Here is a 24,774-nt window from a genome sequence, read left to right as displayed (position 1 = left end):
ACCTCATGGGTTGCTCAGCAGTATTTTTTTTTCTTGGCTTCCAAAGAACATTAACGTTTCTAAATATTCCCTTCTAGTTTGCTAGAATGTTCAATTTGACTGAGCCCTACAAGGTGTATTATACCGACGATGATATGGATGAAGTGACCGTTACTTCGAACCAAGATTTAGCGGAAGCTCTCAGCATGTTCCAAAGTCAGCAGATATCGTCCAATAAGGGTGTAACATGCCGCTTTACTATCAAGAAAACCGGAAACAAAGGTGAACAGAAGCCCTCTGCTGAAAAAGAAAACGCTGGAGATACGGCTGCCTCTAATGCTTGGGCTGGTTTAGCTCAAAATTTCGTTGATCATCTGGAACGAGAAATGTCCTTTATTCAAGATAGTGCCCAATCCAGTGCATCTGCCATTGCTGCTGCTGCATCTGCTGCTGCTAACACTGCAACTCAGAATTGGCAGCGAGCTTTCAATCCTTCGCCCAGACAACCATTCACTGCTACGAACCAATCAGTGCCTACTCAGCAGCCTGAGACAGCGCTTCACACCAATGTCATGTGTGATCATTGTTATCGCGCAGTTCGAGGGTACGTCATCTTTTGAACTACGTGTCCATTTTTTGCATTGTTCTCCTTTATGCTAAGCTAGAAGTTTCCAGAACTCGTTGGAAATGCCAAGACTGCCGAGACTATGATCTTTGCGATGGTTGCAAGACTGCTGGACAGCACAATCATCCTTCTCATCACCGGTTCAGTGCTATGCAGTCCTCTTCTCCTTCTCTTTGTAACTCGCACCCTCACTCACATCCTCATCGACATTCGCAACAAAATCGAACTCGTGGATTTCATCGAAACCGTATGCCTCACCCTATGCCCATTGCCAGTTGTGACTTCTGCGATTCTGTCATAAGTGGAACCCGCTATAAGTGCAAGGACTGCCCTGATTTCGACTTGTGCGAAAGATGCATTGCTTTGGCCGACACACAGCATCCTGGGCACGCATTCGAAATAACCCGAGCTCACAGGACGAGATGCACAGCTCCTCATCCTCCAACCCCAGTGACTGAAAACAGCACGAACTACCACGCTGGTGTTCGTTGTGATGGATGTGACAAGTGGATTTATGGTATCCGTTACAAGGTAAGAATGCTCGTTTATACAACGTTACATGGAATGAAACTGCGTACTAAATGGCATTTGTATGGCTGTAGTGTGGCAATTGTGAAGATTTCGATCTGTGCAGCAAGTGTGAAGCAACCGAAGAGCATAACCCTCATCATGTGTTCTTGAAGGTGAAGACACCGTTGAATAAGATACTGTCCAATATTGTTCCGCTACTGCCAAGCCTGTATCAAGAAAAGAAAGAATTCCCTTCGTTTGCTCCCCCACAGATGAAACAACGAGAAGGCGCTCAGAGTATTACTACAGCTTCACTTCCAAGGTCACCTAATGCCAGGTATGTCATCTTGCTTTAACAATGGCTGCATATTGATATTGATATCGAATATGGAAAATGCTAATTTTTATTTTCAAACAGTTCCTCGCGTACCGTTGACCAGTCTTCGGTAAACGAACTTGACTGCAAACTTGAGAGACTGTCTGTTAGAAGCCTACCATCTGTTGCCTCTTCCTCTGCTCCTATTGTAGAGAAACCATCGGAAGTGTCAGCCAGTGCATCCGTAGCCTCTCTCTCTCAACCAGATCTCTTTGCTCGCTTTGTTGACGACGTCAACATACCCGATGGAACCATTGTTGCTGCCAAGTCTCGTTTTTTGAAGGTAATCTTTTGCCGACTATTTTTTTGGCTTTATTCCTTTGATTCTTATCTGCTTGCTCCTGTTTAGATATGGAATATGGTCAATGAAGGATCTCAAGAGTGGCCGCAAGGCACTCAGCTTGTTTTCTGCGGAGGCGATTCTCTCGCTTCTAGCCCCTCCACTACGACATTTGCCGTACCCGTTACCAAACCCGGAAAGAACGCTTATGTTACTGCTGACTTGCAAGCACCGGCCAAGCCTGGTCGATATGTTAGCTACTTCCGATTGATAACACCCACGGGTACTCGTTTCGGTCATAGGGTATGGTGCGATATCCTTGTGGAAAATGAGGAGCAGCAAGGCTCGTCCACCTCATCCAGTGTGATGATTTATCCCACCTTGACCAACCGCGACGCTGATGACGAAGACAAGGCCACCATTCGCACTGAAGAAGGAAGCAGCCACCACGCCAATAGCATTATTGATTCCTCTGTTGTCACACCCTCCGTTAGATCTATGTCGGACAGTGAGGACAATGAAAGTGAGGACTCTTACTCTGGCTATGAAGTGTATGCTGACCCTGAAGCTCCTGGCACTCCAGACGAAGCCAAGGATTACATTGTGATTGAGCAAGAGGAGGAAGAGACCGAGGCTTTCCATCATATTCAATCTGTCCCTCATGAAAGCCCGAGCAATCCCTTTTTGACTGAAAAGGAACAGCAAGAAGAATTGACCTCCAGCTCCAAGATTGAAGAAGCTCCACAAGACACATTGATTGTCTCCTCTCCCATTGATTCTGCCCTAGAGGCTGAGCTAAAGCAACTTCATGATATGGTAAGTGTTCATACTTAAATTTTTTCCCCTTTTTTTATATGTGAGTGCCATATTAATTCATTGTTGTAGGGATTCTACCACGACACTATCAATGTTGAGCTCCTGAAGGCTTTTAACCATAATATGGAAGAAGTCGTAATGGAGCTCTTGCGTTTGCAGCAGTAGAGCCCCCCTTTTACAGCTACATATTTTCTACTCAATGAACAATCAGTCAGTAACTTTGTTATCAGTATACCGGCGCGCCAATTTGTATTTAGTACCCATGCCTTTTTTTTTTTTTTTTCCTGTTTGATTTGTTTTCAATCACCTTGATTCTTCCTTTTTTTATTATTATTTTATCTTTTCATTTTCCAAAGGCAACAAAGTATTACAGCAGTAAAAGAACTGAAGAAAATTATCTGAAAAACCAATTAATACTACGGAGTGGCAAATGAAACGAGGTCAGAGGAAAGGAGGGTATCGTGGATGACAAAAGGATTGAAAAAGATTGTGCCATCTGGATGTTACCAAGTGTAAAACAAGGCGTTTGTCACCCATGTTATGCGCAAATTGAACAGTAAAGGACTTTGATTACGTGCGGAGATGCGATGTGAGGTTGCGTGTGAGAGTGAAGGAGAAAGTTGTACAGTTGGTATTCAAGTTCGAAAAAGAAAAAAAAAATGGTGGGAGGCGTCTATGGTCGTCTATGAGGTTTGAAAATTACATTGTTCGTGAACGATAGAATACGGCTGAAGAATTGCCACGAGTGGGCGATGCCGTAGATACAGTAGTGTTTCGTCGCTTGAACTGTATATCTTCTCGTTCTTTTTCATGCCATTGATCAGACGGTAGGAGCACAGCTCTATCAATAGCAGCTGGCAAGCCTGTCAATGGCAAAGGAAAGGTATTAGTGCGTCACGTTCATGTTTCGTTGACATTCATTTGCCCTATACTTGCCTCGATGTCTTCCACGATACATTAAACAGATGACGATTAGTTTACTCAGCGTACCATATTGAGCTGTTTGTGAGGTGGAGGTGCCAGGGTATCCTAAAGATGCACCCACGTTGGCAAAGGCACTGACGCACTCATATATGACCGAGAACACGGTGATGGGGGAAGTACTCATAATCTGTCCCGATTCAATGACACAGATTAAGAAAATACCGATAACAATCCATGCCAAGTCACTGGATAACTGGCGTTGTACTTGTTGCATGACAAAAAAATCCGGTCGTTTGATGCCTTTAGCTAACCCACGTGTCGTCGTCATGATGGAGGATAATGTATTGGACCTTTTTAAACCAACAAAGGTAGGGCGTTCTGCTAGGTCCAAGTCTGTGAAATTTGGTTCTTCATCATCTTCAGAGCCGTATATGCCAAGAGATCGTTCCTACCCACCCATTTAGATCAGTATACCATGCAAAGATTTCTTTCTCTCTATCTCAAACCTAATCCTTTCACTCACCTGATATACGTTGGTTCTTCGCATGGAAATGGTTACAGGATAAACAGATATATACATCGCAACGACATATATGATGGTCAGGCCAGGATTGACCTGGGAGATGTCAATGACACTGAAACCGGCGTTACGGGTTGAGATGGATTGAAAGAGACCATCCAGAACTCGGTAGCCCCAAGGAATATCCTGGACCACAGGCAGCCAATAGTCCAGAATCAAAAACATGACCAATTCCGTGACGGTGATGATAGAGAGGATGAGGAAAAGCCACCATGTTTGCATCGAAGGAAAGAGAGTTGTAAAGCATCTACGCGGGTGATCGAGCAGGAATCTCAGCGAGTCCTTATGTACCTGCCTGGATACTGGAGTTGTGACCCACATGACCCAAATGATCAATCGAAGGAGCAAGGCAAACGCGGTATTTCCGACCAAAATCAGAAAAGCCAAGGCCAACAGGAACAGAGGAGACTTTTGAAATGGGACAACGCTATCATCCAAGGGCAACAGGCCAACATTGTTGAAGCCCGCAATGGCAGTAAAAAAAGACATGAACCATGGATTCACTGCACCATTGTTGCTTCCATTGGACGTATCGAGAACCCATTGTCCATATTCTGAAGTGGCGAAATAGATGCGAAATACGAAGCTGAAAAAAACAGGTATGCATAAATAGTAGAGCGGAACAATGAAAGACAGTGTGTGCAATGCTCTGTATTCCGCTCCACCAAGATTGAACCGTTCTTCTTGAGTGAGCTGCTCTTTACTAACGAGTGCGCTCAGATTTCGATGAGCGTAGTCGCCATCCTTATCTGCTGTTCTTCGCTTGCGCATATTTCTGGCCTGCTGCCGCTGATTGTCAATATCATCGGCAAACATAATGGTTTGGGCATTCGGATCTCCTTGATCGTCGTCGTCATTCGGTAGTATATTGCTTGTATCGTCTGATTGCATCGATCGCCGATCATTTAAACTTGCGCTCCTCTGCTTTTTGAACACTTCATCAGCAGATTCTTCGGTGTCTGTCTCCAGTGGATGAACGCTACCTATCAAAGAGTTTCTTCGGGACTGCAATGGGGTTGCCAGTCTGGAGGGATTGGGCGACGGTTCTGGAGTTGCATTCTTTATTGCGTTTGGCTGTTGTATTAAATCGTTGGAGCTGGTAGATGTAGTGTCCATATTTCTGTGGTTCTCCTCTTCTTGTTGCTTTGCGGACAAATCCTCAAGAATGGACGGTCGGCGAACCACTCTGATTTCTGGGTGAAAATCATCTGAACTTCGATGAGCAGAGATCGAAGAGAATCTTCTGCCGAGGGAGGTCAAAGGCCCTCCAGTTCCTAATTCTAAATCACTTGATCTGCTACCACGATTTCGATCTTGCTCTTCATGTTTTTTCCTGTTATACTGGACAATTTCCTCAAACCGGTCTTCAAATGCATGTTTTCGAACAAAGACTATGACACAGCTAATGAAAACGCTGGAGCCAAAGATGGACGATACAAAGATCAAAGACTGTTGATAAGTGGACATATCGGTGATCGTAACAGTATTTAGACCAGTGCATGTGCTTGTGGACACCATCATGAACAACGCATCAATATAGTTTGGCCGGACCCCATTGGGATCGAAATAAAAGCATCCGGAGAAGAAAAAGCATAGAAAGAGAATGTAGGCATAATGAAGCTGTAGAAAATGGACATGTTTGTTCCATAGTCTTTTCGCTTCGGCCAATAGGGCCATGATGGAAGGATGGGAGGATGGGATGGTAGGACTTCCTGCCCGAGTGACGCAACAAATTTTGTTGACTGCAAAAATGTCTCGATTTTTTTATTACTGATCCAGTTTGGACACTTGATCTGGTCTCAGTGGAGCTTTCGATGCTCAATACACTCTTGAAAGCTCTTTTCATGATGCTGGTTCTCAATAGCTAGCTAGCTAGCATCCACAACCCTCCAAAGAATCCATGCTTCTCATTGTGTGCAGGAAGCCCAGCTTCTACTGGTTACCAGGCTAGCAGAATTTGCTGACATTTCCTTATTCAGAAACATATTGTTATACGCGTTTGGATGACACGGTCGAGAAGACATTGTGCTCAATCGACAGTCAAATTTATAGGACTAACAAGTGGAAGTGCATAATAAAGAACGCTCGGAGATAGCCTGTTGGGATGCTATTTTTCATAGCTTGCCTGAGACTAAGCCGTGCTAAAAGACTCAACTGCAGTCATGCATATCTGGCGGTATCGCAGGCATCTCCCATTGGATGTTGACGGCTTCATCCTTCTCTTCACTTTAGTGTAGCTCGTATATTATTTTAATTTTGTTATTCAAATTTTTTTAAAGGGTGATGAGAGGAATGTACGAGAAATGCAAAAAGAGTGTATTGGCTACATACAGGAACAAAGAAGTGGTGGAAGAAAAAATAATTACAGTGAGTGTAAGCAGCAGGAAAATGATTCATTTGAAGGCTTACAACGAAGCGTAAAGAAAAAGCATTTTGCTAGCATGGCATAGCAATGAGACACTTATTCCTTATCCTTCTTGGACTTCTTCTCTTTCTTTTCCTTCTTCTCCTTCTTTTCCTTCTTTTCCTTCTTCTCCTTCTTCTCCTTCTTGCCAGATTCAGCCTCTTCGACCTCTTCAATCTTGCGCTTGGCGGAAGCATCTTCAACAACAGCAGCAACAGCTGCAGAGGAAGCAGCGGCACCCATCACTGGGGAGGGCTCAGTACCATCAGGGTTGTTATTGAAATCGACGTAGGTCTTGCTCCAGGCTTGAGGAGTGTCTTCAGTGACACGGCCAAACTTGTCAAGCTGACCGTCCTTGACAAGCTTCTTCTTGGCAAGAGCAACGGGGCCGAGTCCCCAGCGGCGGGGATAGGTATCGCGCTCCATAATGACACGCTTGATCTTGGCTACAACACCGTGGTCGCAGGTGGCCATGACAGCAGTGGTCATTTGTGCGATAGCAAGGGCAATAGCTTCTCCCTTGGTGGTCATCAGAACAACTTCCTCATTGATCTCAATGCCGGATTCATAACGCAAAAGACCGGGAAGCATGAACTTCGCACCATAGCAGATGGCGTTGACAGCGCTGTCCTTGACAACGATGCGCTTGTAGCCGGTCAAAAGGGTTTCCAAAGGACGGACGACACGACGGAGGTAGGTCTCATCCTTTGTGTTATCGTAGCTCCATTGAGCATCCAAGACATCGTGCATGGTAACAATGTCATCCTATAGGTTTAAACATTAGTAAGAGTCATTGTATGCATGCATCTTAAATAAACGGTTTGATTTCACATACATTCTCAGACATGGCTCCAGAGCGAACACGACGAAGTTCTTGCATGTGACCACCAACTTGCAACAAGAGACCAAGATGGACACACAAAGTACGCATGTAAGTACCAGCTTCACAGCTGACCCAGAAAACAGCCAAGTGTCTATCGTTATCGAATTCAAGAAGCTTGCTTTCGTGGATAGTACGAACACGGAGTTGACGCTTGACAGCAGAGATCAAAGGAGGTCTCTGGAACAAGGCACCAGTGAGAGTTTCCATAGCCTAGAATGCATATAATGTTAATACAATGAGATATTTCTGATGTGGCCATACATCTCGAGAAAACATACCTGAGCAAGCTTCTTCTCATTGTCGAGAGCGTCATGGAGACGGAGGACGCAAACGTACTCCTTACCAGCACCTTGTTGGGACTTGACCAAACGGGTGGCACGGTCGATACAGACGATCAAACATCCAGTAACCTTGGGATCGAGAGTACCGCTGTGACCAGTCTTTTCGACACGAAGGATACGACGAACCCAAGCGACGACTTCGTGGGATGAAGGGTTGGCAGGCTAAGTAGAGTTGAATAGTTAAGTATTGGAAAAGTTGACATTGAGCGGAAATAAATATGGAAGTGGCTTATACCTTGTCCAAGTTAATGACACCATAACGAACATATTCGCTAAGTTCACGCTTGAGAGGAGAGCAACCGGAAGGAATGGGAGTGTAGTGTCCAGTACGAACGTTCAATTGGTCATAGTTCTAAAAAGATTCATCCATGAAAAAATTGTTAGCCTGCATGTCAGCGAAACGGTGGCTTGACGCTGTGATCTAAGAATTATACCTTGAGCAACAGTGGCCAGTTGGAAGTGTCAATGGCAGGAGTCGCACTGGTAGGCTTGATATAATCTGTTTCGGTCGACATTGCTTTTTACCCTCGGTAGATCGCTTTTCACAAAGTATAAGGACAGCGCAAAATGTGCGATTGGCAAGGGATTAACGTGCTGGACTTTTTTTTTTTCTTTCCTTAGAAAAAAAGTTGTGAAGAAAAAATTTTGCAGTCCCAAATCTTCCGACCAATCAATGGCGTCTCAGTTATGAAATTTGATCATGAAAAAGAAAGAGAGAAGTTGCTTTGAGAGTGGGACTGACAGGGGTATTATGCTTTATTATAACCATTTTCTAATGAGTCTATCAATTGCCGGTTCCAACTGTATATCCTGTTGACGAGTTTTGTCGTAAACCATTTTTAATTCGTTAGTTGCTCCAATCTTCCCGAGACAGAACAAAAGGGACTGGTATGAGTTGGCGTTGACCCGATCGTACTTTACAAGATACTGGAACAGCTGTTCACATGCCTCCTTATCACCTTTCAAGCTTTGTAGTTGTAACAGTGAGTTAACCGCGCCTATTAGGTTAGATGATTTGGACTGAAATGTTTCAGCAGACGCATATGCCTTGACCATATCTTGAGCGCGATCCAAATGCCCTTGTCGAATTTGGCCAAATATAAGAATGCTTTTGGTCCGGCTATCGGGCTCGATGTGATCCTGGTGCATCTTGTCGACGGTTCGGATAAAGCCATCCCATTCACCAGTCTCCGAGTAAGCCTCAAGCATGACGTTGAAGCTGATAATATCATGGTGCTTCATATGTCGCCAAAGACTTTCACATTGCTTAATGTTTCCAATATTAGCGTAACCGGTAAGTAGCAAATTATATACATAAACTTGAAGGCTGGGATGAGATTGCGGGATTTTATCTGCAATGGTGTCAAAAATCCGACGAGCTGCTGGGATATCATTCAATCGCATGTATTCTCGTATGAGTGCTGCATAGGGTTGTAAACTGGATTTTGCCCATTGGTCTCGAGAGGTATGAATAAGCTCTTCTGCCGCTTCCAAATCATTTTTCCTGCCATATCCATACACCATGGCTGACAAGGTCTTGTGGTGAAAAAGGTGTCCATCCGCCATCAGGTCATAAAACAGCGAATTGGCTGACACCATCCATTGTTGTCGAGTCAATGCAACGATCAGGTTTTCGGTTGTATCCATCACATCTTCAGCGATCTTTTCAGTCTTCTTAAAGTCATAATAGACTTGTTCGGCTTTGGCAAGCGAGTCGTTTTGAGTGTATACGCGTATCAGAGATGTCCATACCGATGAAGGTGGCTCGAAATTGGGTTGGGCAAGAATGGCTTCATATAAACGATCAATGGTAGATATCCGAGTTTTATGCTCTTCGTCCTTCCAGTGCGCCAATGAATCCTCAATATAAGCCTCGACAAATGCTGAATATGTCTCTCCATCGGCTTCGGTGTTGCTTTGCACCATCAATTGAAAAGTGCGTATAGCATACCCAAGGGACCCGCTGTGTTTTCTCTTATCATTCCTCAAGTATGCTTGTATTAAGTTCTTGTACGCAGATGCGTCAACCTGAATAGTGGGGATGTCCGCTAATATCTGGATGGTCTGATGTGCACTCTGCAAGTCACCGCTTTCGATGCAATCCATCAATGCGGGACTCCACGACAGTTGAAACCCATGCCTCTGCGCATCAGATATTAGTTCCTGAGCCTCCTTGAGTAAATTGGATTTGGTATATGCCACCAGCCATACTTGGAAATCGGCCATTGTTGGGTCCACGCCAATGTCATTCAAAGCGGTGCGTATCTGATTCAATAAGTCCAGGCAACTAAACTTAGAAAGCAATCGATAAAGTGTGGTGATATTGCCTGGAGATAATGTTTTCAAAAGTGCATGCGCTTCAGAATGTTGCAATAGATGGGTTATGCCCTGGATATCAGCTGGTGTTGCATCCGATAGGGTGAGCTTGTGCAGCCAAGATCCCAGTTGATCCATTCTAGATTCTATGTCAGCCTTGCTTCCTGTTTTCTGGTCAAATGTTCTTTTCGTCGGTGATGATGAACGGTGTGCTAATGTGCTTGATGTCTTTATAGGAGCAGCAGCCGTTGATAGGAAATGTCGTCGTGGTGAAAATCGCATGTTAACAAGGTATAGATCTTGTAAAAAACTGGAGTGAGATGGCTCAAGCCGTCGAGATCGCGGGCCGACTCTTTCTAATAAAACTGCTCGCCATAAGTTGCGGTAGATGTTTCCACCGCATTTTACAGACATTGGCTGGGCCTGTTGTTGGGATGCTGGAAGGCTATTGTAACGCTGGTAAATTTTTCGTTAGTGAGCGTCGAAAATTGTGTTGAAGAGAGCCGGTCACGCTCAAATTCCTTGTCTCGCCCCAAGCGAAAATTTCGATGCCTTTCAAAATACCAAGGAAATCAGACAAACTGTGTGTTTTCGAACATCTTCATATTTTTTTTTTGTCAAGCTGTATCATAGTACGTATAGATCTTTAATGAATAAGTGGTTGTGCTTGTTCTGTATCGAATTACAGTTCAAGCTGACCAATAATAGTTGACCCGCCAACCAAGCCAATGATTGGCGCAAATTGCCTGACAAACAAGCTGGCATTTTTTTCTTGACGCCTTGTGAACCTCACCTGCTCATTTCCCTTTCCTTCTACTGTTTCGTCACCAGTTCTAATCTCAAATGACGACTATTGAAGATCACGACTGGAAGTTTGCTCAATGCTTTGGTGACAAAAGCGATTCAGGAGATGTCACTGAAGGTGTGTGTTGTGTCTTATGCATTGGTTTTTGGACTATTGTACAGTTGTAATTATGCAACCCGACGTTTGGGCAAGATCCTCCGGTGTATGACTCGACTTCTTCCACCACAACGAGCTTGGCTACTCAATAAAGCATGAAAAGCGCCCAAACATTCCGAGAAAGTTGCTATGCCTTTTTTTTTTTTTTTTTTACTAAGTTCCACTTCGTATTGTTTTCAGCGGACATCATTTCAGCCGTCGATTTCGATCGAACTGGAGACTATTTGGCTACTGGTGATAAAGGCGGACGTATAGTTTTGTTTGAACGGAATGCTACTGTGAGTGCTCGCAATAACATGGTTGGTTTTTCATTTTGGGTATGAACTTGATCTGACTTATGCCCCCTTGTTTTTGTTAAAACAGAAATCAAGCTGCGAGTACAAGTTCTTTACCGAGTTTCAATCTCACGAACCTGAATTTGACTGTCTGAAGTCATTGGAAATTGAGGAGAAGATCAACAAAATTAAGTGGTGTAGACGCCAGAATTCAGCACACTTCTTGTTGTCCACTAACGGTCAGTAGCATGCTAAAGTGCGTAAAAATTTTGTTATGGAGGAGATGCTGACAGAATAACCTGGCAGACAAAACTATCAAGCTTTGGAAAGTATTTGAAAAGTCACTCAAGGTGGTAGCAGAAGGAGGTTTGGATAACGATGTGCCTATGAATGGTACGCAATCTTTGCGTCTTCCCAAGATGATGCGCCAGGATACTATAGTGGCAGCCGTCCCGCGAAGGATATATGGAAACGGTAGGGACTAGAACGTAGGAATGTGGCGGCCGTGTCTGAAGTGTGTACTAAACTTTTGTGCCGTCTTGTAGCTCATGCGTACCACATCAATTCTATCTCAGTCAACTCGGATGATGAAACATATCTATCTGCAGATGATTTGCGTATCAATTTATGGAACTTTGGCATATCAGAACAAAGCTTCAGTAAGTGGATGGAATGCATACATGACTTCATGCCAAAGCTGTCACTGACTTGGTTGCTGTACAAACAAAGATATTGTTGACATCAAGCCCACGAACATGGAGGAGCTGACAGAGGTGATCACTGCAGCCGAGTTCCACCCACAGCATTGTAATTTGTTTGTGTATAGTAGCAGCAAGGGAACCATCAAATTGAGTGATATGAGAGCTGCTTCGTTGTGTGATCAACATGCCAAACGTAAGTACCAACGCTATGCGGTGCTTCAATTCCCGTTGTTTTAATTCAACCAATGTATCCTTCCCCGCAGTATATGAAGATGCGGAGGACCCTTCAACAAAGTCCTTCTTTTCAGAAATCATTGCATCTATTTCTGATGTCAAGTTTAGCAAGGATGGCCGGTACATTCTTGCCAGAGACTACCTCACGTTGAAGATCTGGGATATCAATATGGATAACAAGCCCGTCACAACCATCAATATTCACGAACAACTTCGAAATAGGCTGTGCGATTTGTATGAGAATGACTGTATTTTTGACAAGTTTGAGTGTACGTTCAGTGGAGACGGAAAGTAAGTTTGTTTCAATTGGACGATTACATCTACCGATGCATTGATTTACTGACTCGCTACATTAAAAGGTCAGTGTTGACTGGTTCGTATAATAATGATTTTCACATATACGACTTTGAGGGTAAAACCGATGTCACTCTCCAAGCGGACAAGAGCGCTTTCCGCGCGCGACGACTAGGATCCTCAAAAAGTAGAATGACGCGCAAGTCCGGACGAAGTGACTTTGGCACCGATTATATTGACTTTAACAAGAAGATTCTGCACTCGTCTTGGCATCCACATGAAAACACTGTGGCCGTTGCTGCCACCAACAATCTCTTCATTTTTGCGTGAGTGTGGTTCTTTCGCTTGCTTTTTTTTGTTTGTATAGGTAACAAGTTTTGCTGACAACGTTTATGCCTCTCGGCGGCTTAACAGGGAGTAAAATGCCGATACTCTACACACATAGCCAACTTATGACTAGTCCTATAGTTAGCTTTAATACGTTCAAAAATACAGTTAAATAATACAGTCGACGGTAATTTTTTGCAATTTCCATTTTGCTTGGCCGCTGGCACTGGATTTCAAAAATCTCGCCCAATGAAACCTTCGCACATCGTTCCTGCTGGGCTCGTTTTGTTCGTTGCTCAACCTTTTTAGAACCTATAAATCCTAAACTTGGTAGAAAAGCATGGCCAAGCTAGACGCTAGCAACCAACAGGCCTTGCTCAAGACCGTTATTCTCGGTCTTATAGCTGGAGCAGCCTTCTCATCACGTCTATTCTCCATCGTTCGCTATGAATCAGTCATCCACGAATTCGACCCATGGTAATGTGTTCTACCTTTGGTATAGATCATGCCTTTTCGTCCACCCTAAACTCATCTTTCACTGTAGGTTCAATTACAGAACAACTCAAATGCTCGTCAAAGACGGTTTCTATGAATTCTGGAACTGGTTTGACCCGCGTGCCTGGTATCCTCTTGGACGTGTTGTTGGAGGAACCGTGTATCCCGGTTTGATGGTCACTTCGGCCATTATCCACAACGTGTTGCATTATCTTCATTTCCCAGTCGATATTCGAAATGTCTGTGTGCTTCTCGCTCCCGTCTTTTCCGGAGCTACAGCTTACGCTACCTACTTGTTGACATGCGAAATTAAAGACTCCTCCGCTGGTTTATTGGCCGCTGCCTTCATTGGTATTGCTCCCGGTTATATCTCTCGTTCCGTCGCAGGATCTTATGATAACGAAGGCATTGCTATTTTCCTATTGATGTTCACCTTTTATCTTTGGATCAAGGCTTTGAAGCTTGGCTCCGCACTCTGGGCCGCTGCTGCTGCCTTTTTCTACTTTTACATGGTGGCCGCCTGGGGTAAGTTGACATGGTTGCTAATGTGGTGTTTGAGATGACGTTTATACTCTATATGCTGATGTTTATTTTTATAGGTGGTTACGTCTTTATCATCAACTTGATCCCTCTACATGTTCTCGTGTTGATGGGCATGGGTCGTTTCTCTACTCGTGTGTATGTTTCTTACTCTACATTCTACATTTTGGGAACTCTTATGTCCATGCAGATTCCTTTTGTTGGCTTCCAGCCTACACGAACAAGCGAACATATGGCTGCATTGGGTGTATTTGGTCTCTGCCAAATTCTTGCCTTCGTTGAGCTGGTTCGTAGCCATGTGCAGGAAAGGCAATTCCAAACTTTGCTTCGTATTTTCGTCGTTCTTATCTTCGTTGTTGGTGTGGTTGGCTTGACCGCTCTGACTATGACTGGATTTATTGCTCCTTGGACTGGCCGCTTCTACTCACTGTGGGATACTGGCTATGCCAAGATCCACATTCCAATTATTGCCTCCGTTTCCGAACATCAACCTACCGCCTGGCCTTCCTTCTTCTTCGACTTGGAGATGTTGATTTTCCTTTTCCCTGCCGGTGTATACTTGTGCTTCAGACAATTGCGTGATGAACACGTCTTCATCATTGTTTACAGTGTTTTCGCTTCTTACTTTGCCGGTGTCATGGTTCGTCTCATGTTGACCCTTACTCCCGTTGTTTGTATCTCTGCTGCCGTTGCGTTGTCCACTATTCTTGATACCTATTTGGATTTCAACACTGCCGAATCCACCACTGAGCCGTCCGGACAACCATCGGCTTCTACTGAAACCCCTCGATCCAAACATGCTAGTGCTGCTGCAAAGGCCGCTGCTACCAAAGATGCTGACAGCACCAAAGAAAAGTACTTTGGTATTCTCAACTTTGATTCCCGTACTATTGTGCTCACCAACTTTGTGATCTTCCTTGTCATTTTCGTTTGGCATTGTACCTGGGTTACCTCCAACGCTTATTCATCCCCCTCCATTGTGCTTGCTTCTCGCAACCCAGATGGATCACAACATATTATTGATGATTTCCGTGAATCGTACAACTGGCTTCGTCAAAACACCAAGGAGGATGCTAAGATCATGTCATGGTGGGATTATGGATATCAGATCTCCGGTATGGCTGATCGTCCCACTTTGGTTGATAACAACACCTGGAACAACACTCATATTGCCACGGTTGGTCGTGCCATGTCATCCAACGAAGAAGATGCTTATGAGATCATGAAGCAACATGATGTCGACTATGTGTTGATCATTTTCGGTGGTCTGTTAGGATACTCTGGCGATGATATCAACAAGTACTTGTGGATGATTCGTATTGCCGAAGGTGTTTGGCCAGACAAGATCAAGGAATCCAACTACTTTACTCCCACTGGTGACTATCGCGTTGACGACAAGGCTTCTCAAACCATGAAGGACTCCCTCATGTACAAGATGAGCTATTACCGATTCACCGAGCTCTTTGGACCTCACGCACCAGTTGATCGTGTTCGACAACAAACCTTGCCCAAGGAAAGCCCAGAGTTGAATGTGTTGGATGAAGCTTTCACATCTGAGAACTGGATTGTACGTATCTACAAGGTCAAGGATCTTGATAACCTCGGCCGTCTGCATAAGGATGTCGCTCAATTTGAAGCTGGCAAGAAGAAGCGCAAGGCTCAGCGAAGTAGCAAGAGCAAGGCTAGAAGAAAGCAGCGAGAAGATTCTGACTAATTTGCCATCATGCCTTTAGAAAAGTTTTCATCGTAAGCAGTTGCGTGTTTTATACTTTTGCCCTTTTGCAAAACTTGCTCCCCATTGTATGACCTTTTTTTCCTTGGACCGTTTTTTTTCTTCCTTTAAAAAATAAAAATATATTTTTCCAACACATTATCACCAGTGCGTGCTATGGTTTTCCATCATTGGATCCGATGTTTTATATTGTGCTGGGTTTGCGTCAACCTTTTTGTCTACGTTATAAATGTGTGGGCGCCTTTTTACCAAAAATTGATTACTAAAAACTAATGAATAGGAGGAGAGGAAAAAAGAATAATTCAACTTCTAAGTAAGCCAAGAAAGAAAGAAACATGTAGCGTAAAATAGTACAGTAAGAGAGGTAGGGTAACGACGGGATGACCTCAATTAGATGGAAAGAGCAAAGCGAATTTTTCAAAGGGTATCAATAAGCCAATCAATATGCAAATAATGCTGAAAATGACGATCTAGGGAATGATTCGATGTTTGTCAACTTAAATTTGTTATCGAGCCATCCTGCTGTCTGACAGAAACTCACCTTGAATGTAGGAAAGGATTGAGATTCTTTTTGATCGTGTTGACGGACAGATCGATTATATTGCTGAGTGGAGGGCGATGGAGACGGCGAAAGCGGGATCGGTGACAGACGCGGCGATACAGGAGGAGATGAAGAGCGCGATTCAATGGATTGAACGCGCGGTCGCAAACCTCTCATCATCACACAGTTGATAAAGTTATCCGTTATCCGTCGCTTGTCCAGAGCTTTCCACTATGGAAAAACTGATATTAATATCCTCCACATGTACTCCCTTTTGTAACTCTTTGCGCTTTTACCTCAGCCGAAGTCATTTCCAAGCCTGACTCTTCTTCCGTAAGGGGTACACTTTGAATCAAGAACTTGTCTTGATCGCTAATAGGAGTTTCCGAGCGAACTAGTGCATGAAATTTTTTCTTGTCAATGTGCAGTTGGCTGGCGACAGTGGCCTGCTACGTATCCACTTACCATATGTTTCAATTGCATCTCCGGGATGTAATACAGCCAATACAGGTTTGACAGAGTAGCGAGTTGGAGCATTGGTCTTGAACTAACAGCGTCACGTTAGCAGCAGATATACAAAAAACCATGAATTCCTAGTCATAGCTCACTTTAAAGGCAACGGAATTTTCAATTAGATTCTTGACATGCAAACGAGCTGTGAAGCCAGGACCTTGCCGTAGGGCTGAAGCATACCATGTTAGTAAGATAGACTGACGTGGCATGACAAGTGGTTGGACAACTAACTCACGATAGAATTGGAATTCTGGAGGGGAAATCCGAATTACAGGGGAATGCTTGTTAGCCATGAAGACAGAAAGCGATATTAAAAAACAAGAAGACCTGGCTGGGTTGGCGGCTTCAAATTGCCTGGCGGCTCCTCCGAAAATTTATTGCGCTCAGCAGCTGGTTACGCAAAAGAGAACTTCTACTTGTCACTGCTGGAAATGGCCACAGAAGGCCTGCATTACCCGTTTGCCGATAACTTTTGGGTACGCTATGTTCTACATGACAAAGTATTTTTGTTCAATGCAAAGTCTCATCCCACCTTGTGCAATCATCTAGGGAAATGAAGAAGCCAGCATTCAGGTCATTGTTGAACGCTCACGGCGATCAAAACAAACGTCCGAGCAAATAAAACGGCTGTTCGAAAAACGGTAATCTCTCTTCGGTTTTATGTAGTTATTTTTCAACCCACTCATCCCTAATGTTCAATATAACAGTGCTCAGCTCGAAGAAGAATACGGTGACCGGTTGTTACAAATAGCGCAGAGCCCACTTGGAGACCATGAAGAATATGGTAGCACCTTTTCAGACACTCTCAACGATATCCCAGCGGCAACAGAAGCCGCAGCCAGAGCACATCTCGATCTAGCGCAACAAATCAAACATCATCTCGAATCGCCCCTGTCAACATTCGTTAAAGACCAAAAGGAGGTCAGACAAGCCGTATGTTACAACCCACCCCTGTCGTTCATCGCCCTGGCTCGCACTATACTCAATCGCACGGTTTTTCCCTTACAGACTTTGAGCAAGATTGAAGAAGCACGACAGCAGAAAGCATTTCATATCTCCAACGCTACGAAGGTATATATTCCCTCAACCACCCACCACCGCCTTAACACAATTGGTACTGAAACACATCTTGCCCCTTTGTTTCTTTCTAGGCCAAAGATGCTTATGAAGCACAATGCCAGCACCTAATAGAAATGCGACAGCGTTTGGAGGACAGGTCACAGCAGGTTGGACAGGAAGATATTGCCAAGGTAGGTCCTGATTGGCTAAAGTGCGAAAAAAAAGTGCACTGACTCAAGGTTGCACAACGCTTTCTTCCATTTAGCTGCAAGAACAAGTGGCGCAAACAGGTGAGCATCTTAAGAAAGCATTGGAAAAAGACTGTGTTCTTTGATTTACTCAACGAATCTTGCGCGCAGACCAAGACTATAAAAATTCCATTCAGGCCTTGGCTGCTGCTTACGGTCTGTGGTATGATGAGTGGCGTGAAGTATGTGATATATTCCAAAGCTTAGAAGAACGAAGATTGCATTATCTACGAAGTAGTCTTTGGGCGTAAGTACCTTTGATTTCTTCAGGGTTGCCGCGTAGCTTTAAATTAACGCCACCTCTTTGTCATCCACTTCCTCTAGGTACGCCAATATGATGTCTAGCGTCCATACAATAGATGACCAGGTAAGTCCCTCATGCTTCTCTCGAATCGAAGCTCGCCCGTTGACCCTAGCCACTTGCATCAGTCATGCGAACGTATAAGGACATCCTTAGAGTGCATGGAAGTGTATAAGGATTTGGATACATTTGTGCAAAAGCGACGCACTGGCCAAACTCCTCCAGGTACGCAATGACACCTCCTTACATCCCTGTCTGGGTAGGTGACTAACATAGTTTGCCACCATTAGAACCGACAAAGTACGAAAACTTTTTCGAAAAACTAAAATCATCTTCTAAACGATCCGACATGTCATCCTCGGTGATAAAGCCATTGCCACCAATAGCTCCGCCCGGTAGTTTGTGGGGAAACAAGGTGGTAGACTCCGAAGTCAAGCTGAACGGCGAAGAGGCTGAACCAAAATCGATTAGAGAAATTACAATCCCAGTTGTAGACGAGGAACTGCGATCGGTCGATGTGCAGCTGAAGCGACTTCCTACTATGCGCACCATGACAGCTGAATCTTTATTGGCACAAACAGAAGCAGTAGTGCCCTCTTTACCCACAAATGGCTTATCAAAGGAGCCAAAGCACGACTTGCCTAGAAGACACTCCAAAGAATTGGTAGAACTTGACGCGGTGGCTCAACTATCGCCACCGGATGATTCTAATGCCGATCATAATGCAAAGGCACAAAGCGACGACGACAGTGATATTGTTGGTAGCGTGTCGGATTTCATCATATCGAGATCATCGGCACCCAGGGGAACGGCAAACGACCTTGAGTCCTCTAATATTGGCAGCCACAGAGACGACGAAGCATCCTCTATTAATCATAATCCAACCGAAGCTGCCGAGTCAACTCAAGTGCCTGACAAACGCTCTGTCACTGGCTCTCCTTCTTCACCAAAAAGCGAAAAGCGGACATCAGGACATGGCATACTGTCACGACCACCGCCCCTCGCCATTACCGAAGTGAAGCCCACGTCGACTTTGATGGCCAGTCCAGTGTCCATCAAAAAACCAGGGCCTGTGGTCAATACTCGCAACTTGAATCCGACCATCGATCATTCACAACCTAATTCAGCCTTGAGCCATGCCACAACAGAGACATCAGGCAAAATGCCCTCCCCTCCGCAGCCATTGGCAAATGACCATGTCACTCCAAGATCACCTCCCACTACCACGCCATCCCCTTTGGCTACGTCCGAACCGATCCATCACCACCACCATGCAAAGCAACCGTCTCATCGACAGCCTATTGAACCTCCTACTAACCAATATATATACGCTTCTAATGATGAAGATGTTGACCTTGGTATTCGACCACCTCCATGGGGAGTCCTAGACGCTTCCCAAAAAAATGACCCTAATCAACCCGCCAACCTTGCATCTTCCTATCCTGAAAATTCACCCTTTTTATCCCGGGCAGCCGCCTCCATGATGACATTTGATTCTCCACTGCCGAACCATCGGAGCACACCTTCACCGTCGAAATTGGATGCACCTCAGTCGTCCAAAAGTCCATCGCTTGCATCCAAAATGAAATTTGCCTTTAACAAATCACCAGGTGCGGGGGTGCCAGAGAAGGCAAGAACAGCAGACACCATGCCCAAACCCAGTAAATCAGAGACAGATTCCCGCGCAGCGGCTCGAAGTGCTACAGACCCTTCGGCCATGCCTATTCACCATGTGGATCGATTCAAGGAGCGATCCAACAGTCGATTTTCGCTGTCCATATTCAAACGGGATAAGGAAGGGAAGAAGCATCGAGAGAAGACCAAGGCTAGTGGAGAACAAGAGAGCATGCATGCACCTAGTCTATTGAGCAACCCTATATCTGATAATGAGAGTGGCCATGTTGTTAACCAGCAACCTTCTCAAGCTGGTTCAGTACCTCGTAGCCCTGGTGGTTCACGAGGACCGGATTCGGCATTAGGCTTAGGCCCGGTTTCGACCACACCTGAGTGGGCGTCGCCCAAAATACCAGGCTCAAATGCTGAACCCGTTCATATCTCACAACGAATGAGTTCACTTGGTATGGAACAACTACGGCAACGACAAGCAGGTGACTCTCCTCCACAGCCCAACTGGCAGGCGACGTTGGCAGATGGCACTCCCATTTTGGAATATGGTACGAGGAGGTTTCTTTGCTTTCTACGTGAATGATGCGATACTGACGCTTTTTGTTGGTTTAAATAGTGCAAGCTCAATGGAGCTATCAGGCTCGTATTCCCGATACAGAAATATCTTTCGAAACCAACGATGTTTTAGCTGTCATTACCAAACAACAGGACGGATGGTGGGAGGCCGAAGTTCTTGATCAGAGACGGCGGCGGCGAGGGCTGGTTCCAAGCAATTTTATGAAGGTGTTGAAGTCACTGTAAAGATGCTTGTAGCGCCCTCCCTCCCTGTATGTCATTTATTTTTACATCTCCCTATCTAGCTTCTTTCCCTTTACACCACAAAACCTCATCGCTAGGTCCAAAAATACCCTAAACCTTTCCACCCTTCTTTTTTTTTTTTTTTACTTGTTTTTTTTTGTAATCTGAGCACAGCATTGACTTTTTCCAATGCGTTTTAATCAATGAGAAGCATGTAGTTAGGCTATAGCCAATATTTATTCCAAGTGAAAAAAAAAAAAAAATGTGTTCTATTCCATCGCTTAGACTCAAACATCGTCCGTTAGTGTCCGAAAAGGAACTGAGTTTTGCCATGCGCGCGCGCCCGTTTGTCTGTGTTACATCATTTCCACCCGCCCGAAACTGTTTATTGCATTAATAGGAAGAGATTACATACAACGTGGATCAGGACTTGATACCGACGGCCTTGAGGACGCCTTGTTTGAATACCCCAAAGCTGCTCTTCTTACGAGGCAAGGCAGGTCTTGTACTGCACAGCAGGTCACGTCTATCATCATCATCTTCGTCGTCCATGTCGTTCAGTGGATGCCAAGTGGTATTTTGTGCAAAGAAAGGATCACTGATGGCACGGTTTCGATTCGTGGGTCGAAACGAGGGTCGCGGTGGCGAGGACTGTGAGCGATCTCGTTGCGTGACCGTGTTACTTGTATCAACGACTTGCGGAACGCTGTCCAGCAGCGAATCCGAGTCAGCTTCGATCCTTGAGTATGGAGCAAATACCATGATTGTGTGTGTGAAGAAGAAAAAGAAAGTCCGGATATAATGTAGGTTTCAAGGGCCTTTTTTATAATTGTTTTGTCTATCGCATCACCCAGTTAGTGGGGTTGGTGGCTCTGTCTTTAACTGGTGAATTGGCTAAAACGTTCTGGATCTCACTGTACGACTGAGGCCCGAGCCTAAATTTATTGTTCCAATGAGGGGAACTAGAATTCAAGTCCGTAAAAGCTACAGTTGGGCTCTTAGCAGGTCTATCCATGGACTCGCCTCCATTATTTTATACTCCGTGGATGGCCTGCAGATGACAAAGGTGATCTACGGCGCTGAAGAGAAACTGCAATTTTTATTTTTTTAAGAGTGGTGGGATGACTTTTTTTCTTTATATAGGGAAGCACACCTTGTCGCAAACAAAGGTGGGGTATGACTTAGTCGTACTTGCCACGGAAAGGTGCCATGGCCTCACGGTACTTGCTGGGACCGGTCCATCTGCCAGCCAAAAGCTCTCTCCAGTAAATTTCAGGAATGACCTAAACAAAAAGCCATATTGTATTAGTCTACAGCCGAAGCGAACGGCATCTAGCCCATTAACTTACCTCCTTGTTCAAGAACTGAGCAGTGGAAGAGATTTGTCGCTGATCAACCGGGAAAGTCTCCATAGGAGTACCGGTATAACCAGAGAATTCAGCCAAGATAAGTTGCTTTCGGCCAACAATCAATGGGCAACTAGTGTAACCATCGTACTTTGCGGGTTCAACCGTCTTGCCTTCAAGGTCAGCAATCAAGTTGTGCTTAAGGACACCAGACTCAGCAGTAATAGCAGCAGCAGTCTTAGAGGTGGGCAGGGAAGAGCAGTCACCCAAGGCAAAGATGTTAGAGTACTTGTTGTGACGAGTGGTTTCCTTGTTAACATCAACCCAACCGGCGGCATCACCAATGTTGGATTCCTTGATGAAAGCTGGGGGTCCGCAAGGAGGAGCGACGTGGATCATGTCGTAGTTGAAGGTCTTGACGTCCTTGGTTTGGTTGTTGCGGAAAATAGCTTCCTTATCGTCGGCCTTAATTTCAATCAATTCATGGAAATAGTTGGTTTGAATACCGCGCTCATCAGCCAAACGCTGCAAAACCTTGCCATAGTGGTCAACACCAAAGATCTTGGCTCCAGCATGGTTATAGATGACATTCGTCTTATCACGAACACCGAGGTTGCGGAAGGCTTCCTCAGCCAAGAAGGTGATCTTGGTAGGGGCTCCAGGGCACTAGTCGTCAAAAATAAATAAAATGATTTCCCACCTGAATTTAAACAATATGGAAGGCCCATTTTCCTTACCTTGGGGGGAGTAGCAGGGAAGGTAAAGATAGCATTGCCTCCCTTGAAGTCTTGGATGAACTGCCAGGTCTTTTGAACACTGTCAGCAGAGTAGTTGGAGGTGACACCGTTCTTACCAAGCGCGTTCTTCAAACCCTTGATGTTATCCCAGTTGACCTGGATACCAGCAGCAACCACCAAATAATCATAACCAATTCGCTTGCCGTCAGCGAGCGTAACTGTGTTTTCTTCGGCATTGACCTTGGTGACCTTATCCTGAATCCAATCTGCCTGGGGCGAGATCAACTCACCCATGGGGCGTTCAGATTCCGAGAATGACTTGAGACCTCCACCAACATAAGTCCAGAGTGGTTGATACTAGCACATCCGAATTTTTGTCAATAAACCCCGGCTCGGCTGTGGATTAGTCACTTTTTGATCACAAAACTTACATAGTGGACCTTTGAAGGCTCAATGACAGCCACTTGGCTTTGACCAAGCAATTTAGACACAGTGGAAGAGACTGTTCACAGTGGCCGTTAGCTATCGTCGGCTCCCAACTGCCTATGTATGAATGAGCCCACTTACCAGACAAACCACCAGGTCCACCTCCAATGACAACCACCTTGTAAGCCTTGTCGGCGGCGGGCTTCTGGGTCTCAGCAGCAGCAGCAGTGGCAAAGCCTCTGGCGTACAAAGGCGTCAAACGGGTACGCAAAGCAAACATAATGTATGAAGGAAATAGAGAGCGAGAGTTTGAAACAACTACAGCGATATTTTAAAAATTAAAAAAAAGTTCGCCGTTTAGCGGAGACTGGATCAGCCAATCGCAAAAGTATCGGGAATTGCGCAATGACAAGATCTTTGCATCTTTTCGCTGTTCTCTCGAGATTTTTTGATATTGCGTTGTTGGTTACTTTATTTACACACATATTCAATAAAATGAAATCATTTAAAAAAGGGTACAGAGTGAATCTACTCCTTGCTAACCGAGCGATTGGCTCGGTTTTCACTGTTGAATCCACCCCGTATCTGATCAACCTTGTCTTTAACAAGGTCTCGACTCCAGGCAAGTTTGCGAAGAACACGATATTTCTTAATCTTATCCGCTCTTCCACTGTTCAACAATTCTCTCATGAGATCATCGTCTTCATCGTCATCATTCTCTTCTTCAGATTCTTCTTCATATTCAGAAGAAGCCTCAGTATTGACTGAGTTGCTGCGCTTTCGGTTGGCTTTGTTATCACCAATTTCTTGATTGGCTTTGGCCCATTCTTGGGAGTCACGCTCGTTTTGAAGTTCCTTGAATGGATTGGCTCCAACCATATCCTTGCGGAATGATTGCAAGTTGGTGTGGACACTGGAATAGCCGGGGATAAAGAGACAATTGATTTGGCAAGTGCCAAATTCGCCAGGGGCTTCCCAATCATCCGTATTGCGATTAGCATCCTTGCTCTTATGGTCCAAACCAGGATGCAAACCGATAGTCACTTCTTTTTGCTCATCGTCCACCAAGTCGCGTAGCCAAAGACGGCCAGTAATGCGCTTGCTGCTGACACCTCCAGCGGAGAGATGAACATAGATGGCAGTGCGATAACGCATGGTGATAGGGAAGTAGAGGCGTTTGCCAGACCAAGACACTTGGTTTTCGCTGACTTCAGGTTGATTTTGCTGGTCGGAGTCTCTTGCCTTCAGATTTTTGGACATGCCAGGCTCAACGTTGGCAGCCAGCACAGCCTTGAGTGACTTGATTGAGTTGGAGAACGGAGGTTGAAGATTATTGAAAACAACACGGTCGATGACCAGAGTTCCCACTCTGGAGCCAGTCATGGGCTTGGGGAGTGAAAGCTTCACGGGCTTGTAGCGCAAAGTGACGAGGACTTTACCAAATCCAATACCATCTTTGATAGGCAACCAGCGTTGGCATTCCTTGATATCATCGCTCTGGTTTTCAAAAGCATCTTCAAGGTTGACAACTCGAGTTCCCAAAACGGGATCACGTTCCAAGTCAACGCTATGCTTGACTGAAATAC

At 44.9% G+C, this 24,774-nt stretch overlaps 9 protein-coding genes across 9 annotated transcripts; 4 read left to right on the top strand and 5 right to left on the bottom strand.

Annotated features, from left to right (window-relative positions):
- Positions 1 to 86: 86 nt before the first annotated feature.
- Positions 87 to 2,751, top strand: K450DRAFT_195276 (uncharacterized protein; the record flags this gene model as incomplete). The annotated part of the gene is made up of 6 exons (XM_051584496.1): positions 87 to 583; positions 655 to 1,135; positions 1,207 to 1,451; positions 1,533 to 1,773; positions 1,840 to 2,586; positions 2,656 to 2,751. 6 exons carry the CDS (start codon positions 87 to 89, stop codon positions 2,749 to 2,751), a joined length of 2,307 nt encoding a protein of 768 aa, XP_051449165.1.
- Positions 2,752 to 2,944: 193 nt separating this feature from the next.
- Positions 2,945 to 5,789, bottom strand: K450DRAFT_218468 (uncharacterized protein). Its single transcript, XM_051585208.1, has 3 exons — positions 4,034 to 5,789; positions 3,523 to 3,958; positions 2,945 to 3,449 (listed from the first exon to the last, which is right to left on the bottom strand). Exons 1-3 carry the CDS (start codon positions 5,765 to 5,767, stop codon positions 3,286 to 3,288), a joined length of 2,334 nt encoding a protein of 777 aa, XP_051449164.1. The 5' UTR covers positions 5,768 to 5,789; the 3' UTR covers positions 2,945 to 3,285.
- Positions 5,790 to 6,117: 328 nt separating this feature from the next.
- Positions 6,118 to 8,329, bottom strand: K450DRAFT_218465 (uncharacterized protein). Its single transcript, XM_051585207.1, has 5 exons — positions 8,153 to 8,329; positions 7,954 to 8,070; positions 7,656 to 7,880; positions 7,330 to 7,587; positions 6,118 to 7,259 (listed from the first exon to the last, which is right to left on the bottom strand). Exons 1-5 carry the CDS (start codon positions 8,231 to 8,233, stop codon positions 6,552 to 6,554), a joined length of 1,389 nt encoding a protein of 462 aa, XP_051449163.1. The 5' UTR covers positions 8,234 to 8,329; the 3' UTR covers positions 6,118 to 6,551.
- Positions 8,330 to 8,441: 112 nt separating this feature from the next.
- On the bottom strand, positions 8,442 to 10,505 carry K450DRAFT_218462 (uncharacterized protein). Its single transcript, XM_051585206.1, has one exon. The coding sequence runs from the start codon at positions 10,446 to 10,448 to the stop codon at positions 8,478 to 8,480; it is 1,971 nt and encodes a 656-aa protein (XP_051449162.1). The 5' UTR covers positions 10,449 to 10,505; the 3' UTR covers positions 8,442 to 8,477.
- Positions 10,506 to 10,626: 121 nt separating this feature from the next.
- K450DRAFT_218458 (uncharacterized protein) lies at positions 10,627 to 13,033 on the top strand. Its single transcript, XM_051585205.1, has 9 exons — positions 10,627 to 10,956; positions 11,176 to 11,273; positions 11,359 to 11,509; positions 11,577 to 11,744; positions 11,816 to 11,929; positions 12,000 to 12,164; positions 12,235 to 12,496; positions 12,565 to 12,825; positions 12,914 to 13,033. The coding sequence occupies exons 1-9, from the start codon at positions 10,878 to 10,880 to the stop codon at positions 12,918 to 12,920; spliced, it is 1,305 nt and encodes a 434-aa protein (XP_051449161.1). The 5' UTR covers positions 10,627 to 10,877; the 3' UTR covers positions 12,921 to 13,033.
- A 50-nt stretch (positions 13,034 to 13,083) lies between these two features.
- K450DRAFT_218456 (uncharacterized protein) lies at positions 13,084 to 15,738 on the top strand. Its single transcript, XM_051585204.1, has 3 exons — positions 13,084 to 13,303; positions 13,371 to 13,846; positions 13,921 to 15,738. Exons 1-3 carry the CDS (start codon positions 13,167 to 13,169, stop codon positions 15,573 to 15,575), a joined length of 2,268 nt encoding a protein of 755 aa, XP_051449160.1. The 5' UTR covers positions 13,084 to 13,166; the 3' UTR covers positions 15,576 to 15,738.
- A 1-nt stretch (position 15,739) lies between these two features.
- On the bottom strand, positions 15,740 to 17,117 carry K450DRAFT_218450 (uncharacterized protein). Its single transcript, XM_051585203.1, has 6 exons — positions 16,883 to 17,117; positions 16,743 to 16,816; positions 16,600 to 16,681; positions 16,431 to 16,528; positions 16,135 to 16,365; positions 15,740 to 16,063 (listed from the first exon to the last, which is right to left on the bottom strand). Exons 1-6 carry the CDS (start codon positions 16,938 to 16,940, stop codon positions 15,980 to 15,982), a joined length of 627 nt encoding a protein of 208 aa, XP_051449159.1. The 5' UTR covers positions 16,941 to 17,117; the 3' UTR covers positions 15,740 to 15,979.
- K450DRAFT_267531 (uncharacterized protein) lies at positions 17,079 to 20,682 on the top strand (the record flags this gene model as incomplete). Its single annotated transcript, XM_051592844.1, has 11 exons — positions 17,079 to 17,123; positions 17,197 to 17,288; positions 17,355 to 17,580; positions 17,656 to 17,718; positions 17,799 to 17,897; positions 17,972 to 17,996; positions 18,066 to 18,201; positions 18,279 to 18,321; positions 18,384 to 18,480; positions 18,546 to 20,429; positions 20,498 to 20,682. 11 exons carry the CDS (start codon positions 17,079 to 17,081, stop codon positions 20,680 to 20,682), a joined length of 2,895 nt encoding a protein of 964 aa, XP_051449158.1.
- Positions 20,683 to 21,650: 968 nt separating this feature from the next.
- Positions 21,651 to 23,514, bottom strand: K450DRAFT_218435 (uncharacterized protein). The gene is made up of 5 exons (XM_051585202.1): positions 23,330 to 23,514; positions 23,194 to 23,264; positions 22,763 to 23,119; positions 22,029 to 22,691; positions 21,651 to 21,962 (listed from the first exon to the last, which is right to left on the bottom strand). The coding sequence occupies exons 1-5, from the start codon at positions 23,466 to 23,468 to the stop codon at positions 21,861 to 21,863; spliced, it is 1,332 nt and encodes a 443-aa protein (XP_051449157.1). The 5' UTR covers positions 23,469 to 23,514; the 3' UTR covers positions 21,651 to 21,860.
- Positions 23,515 to 24,774: the final 1,260 nt, after the last annotated feature.

This window comes from Umbelopsis ramanniana, assembly GCF_025399195.1.
Source record: "Umbelopsis ramanniana AG unplaced genomic scaffold K450scaffold_2, whole genome shotgun sequence".
Taxonomy (NCBI): Eukaryota; Fungi; Mucoromycota; class Umbelopsidomycetes; order Umbelopsidales; family Umbelopsidaceae; genus Umbelopsis; species Umbelopsis ramanniana.
This window is presented reverse-complemented; position numbering and strand designations above follow the sequence as displayed.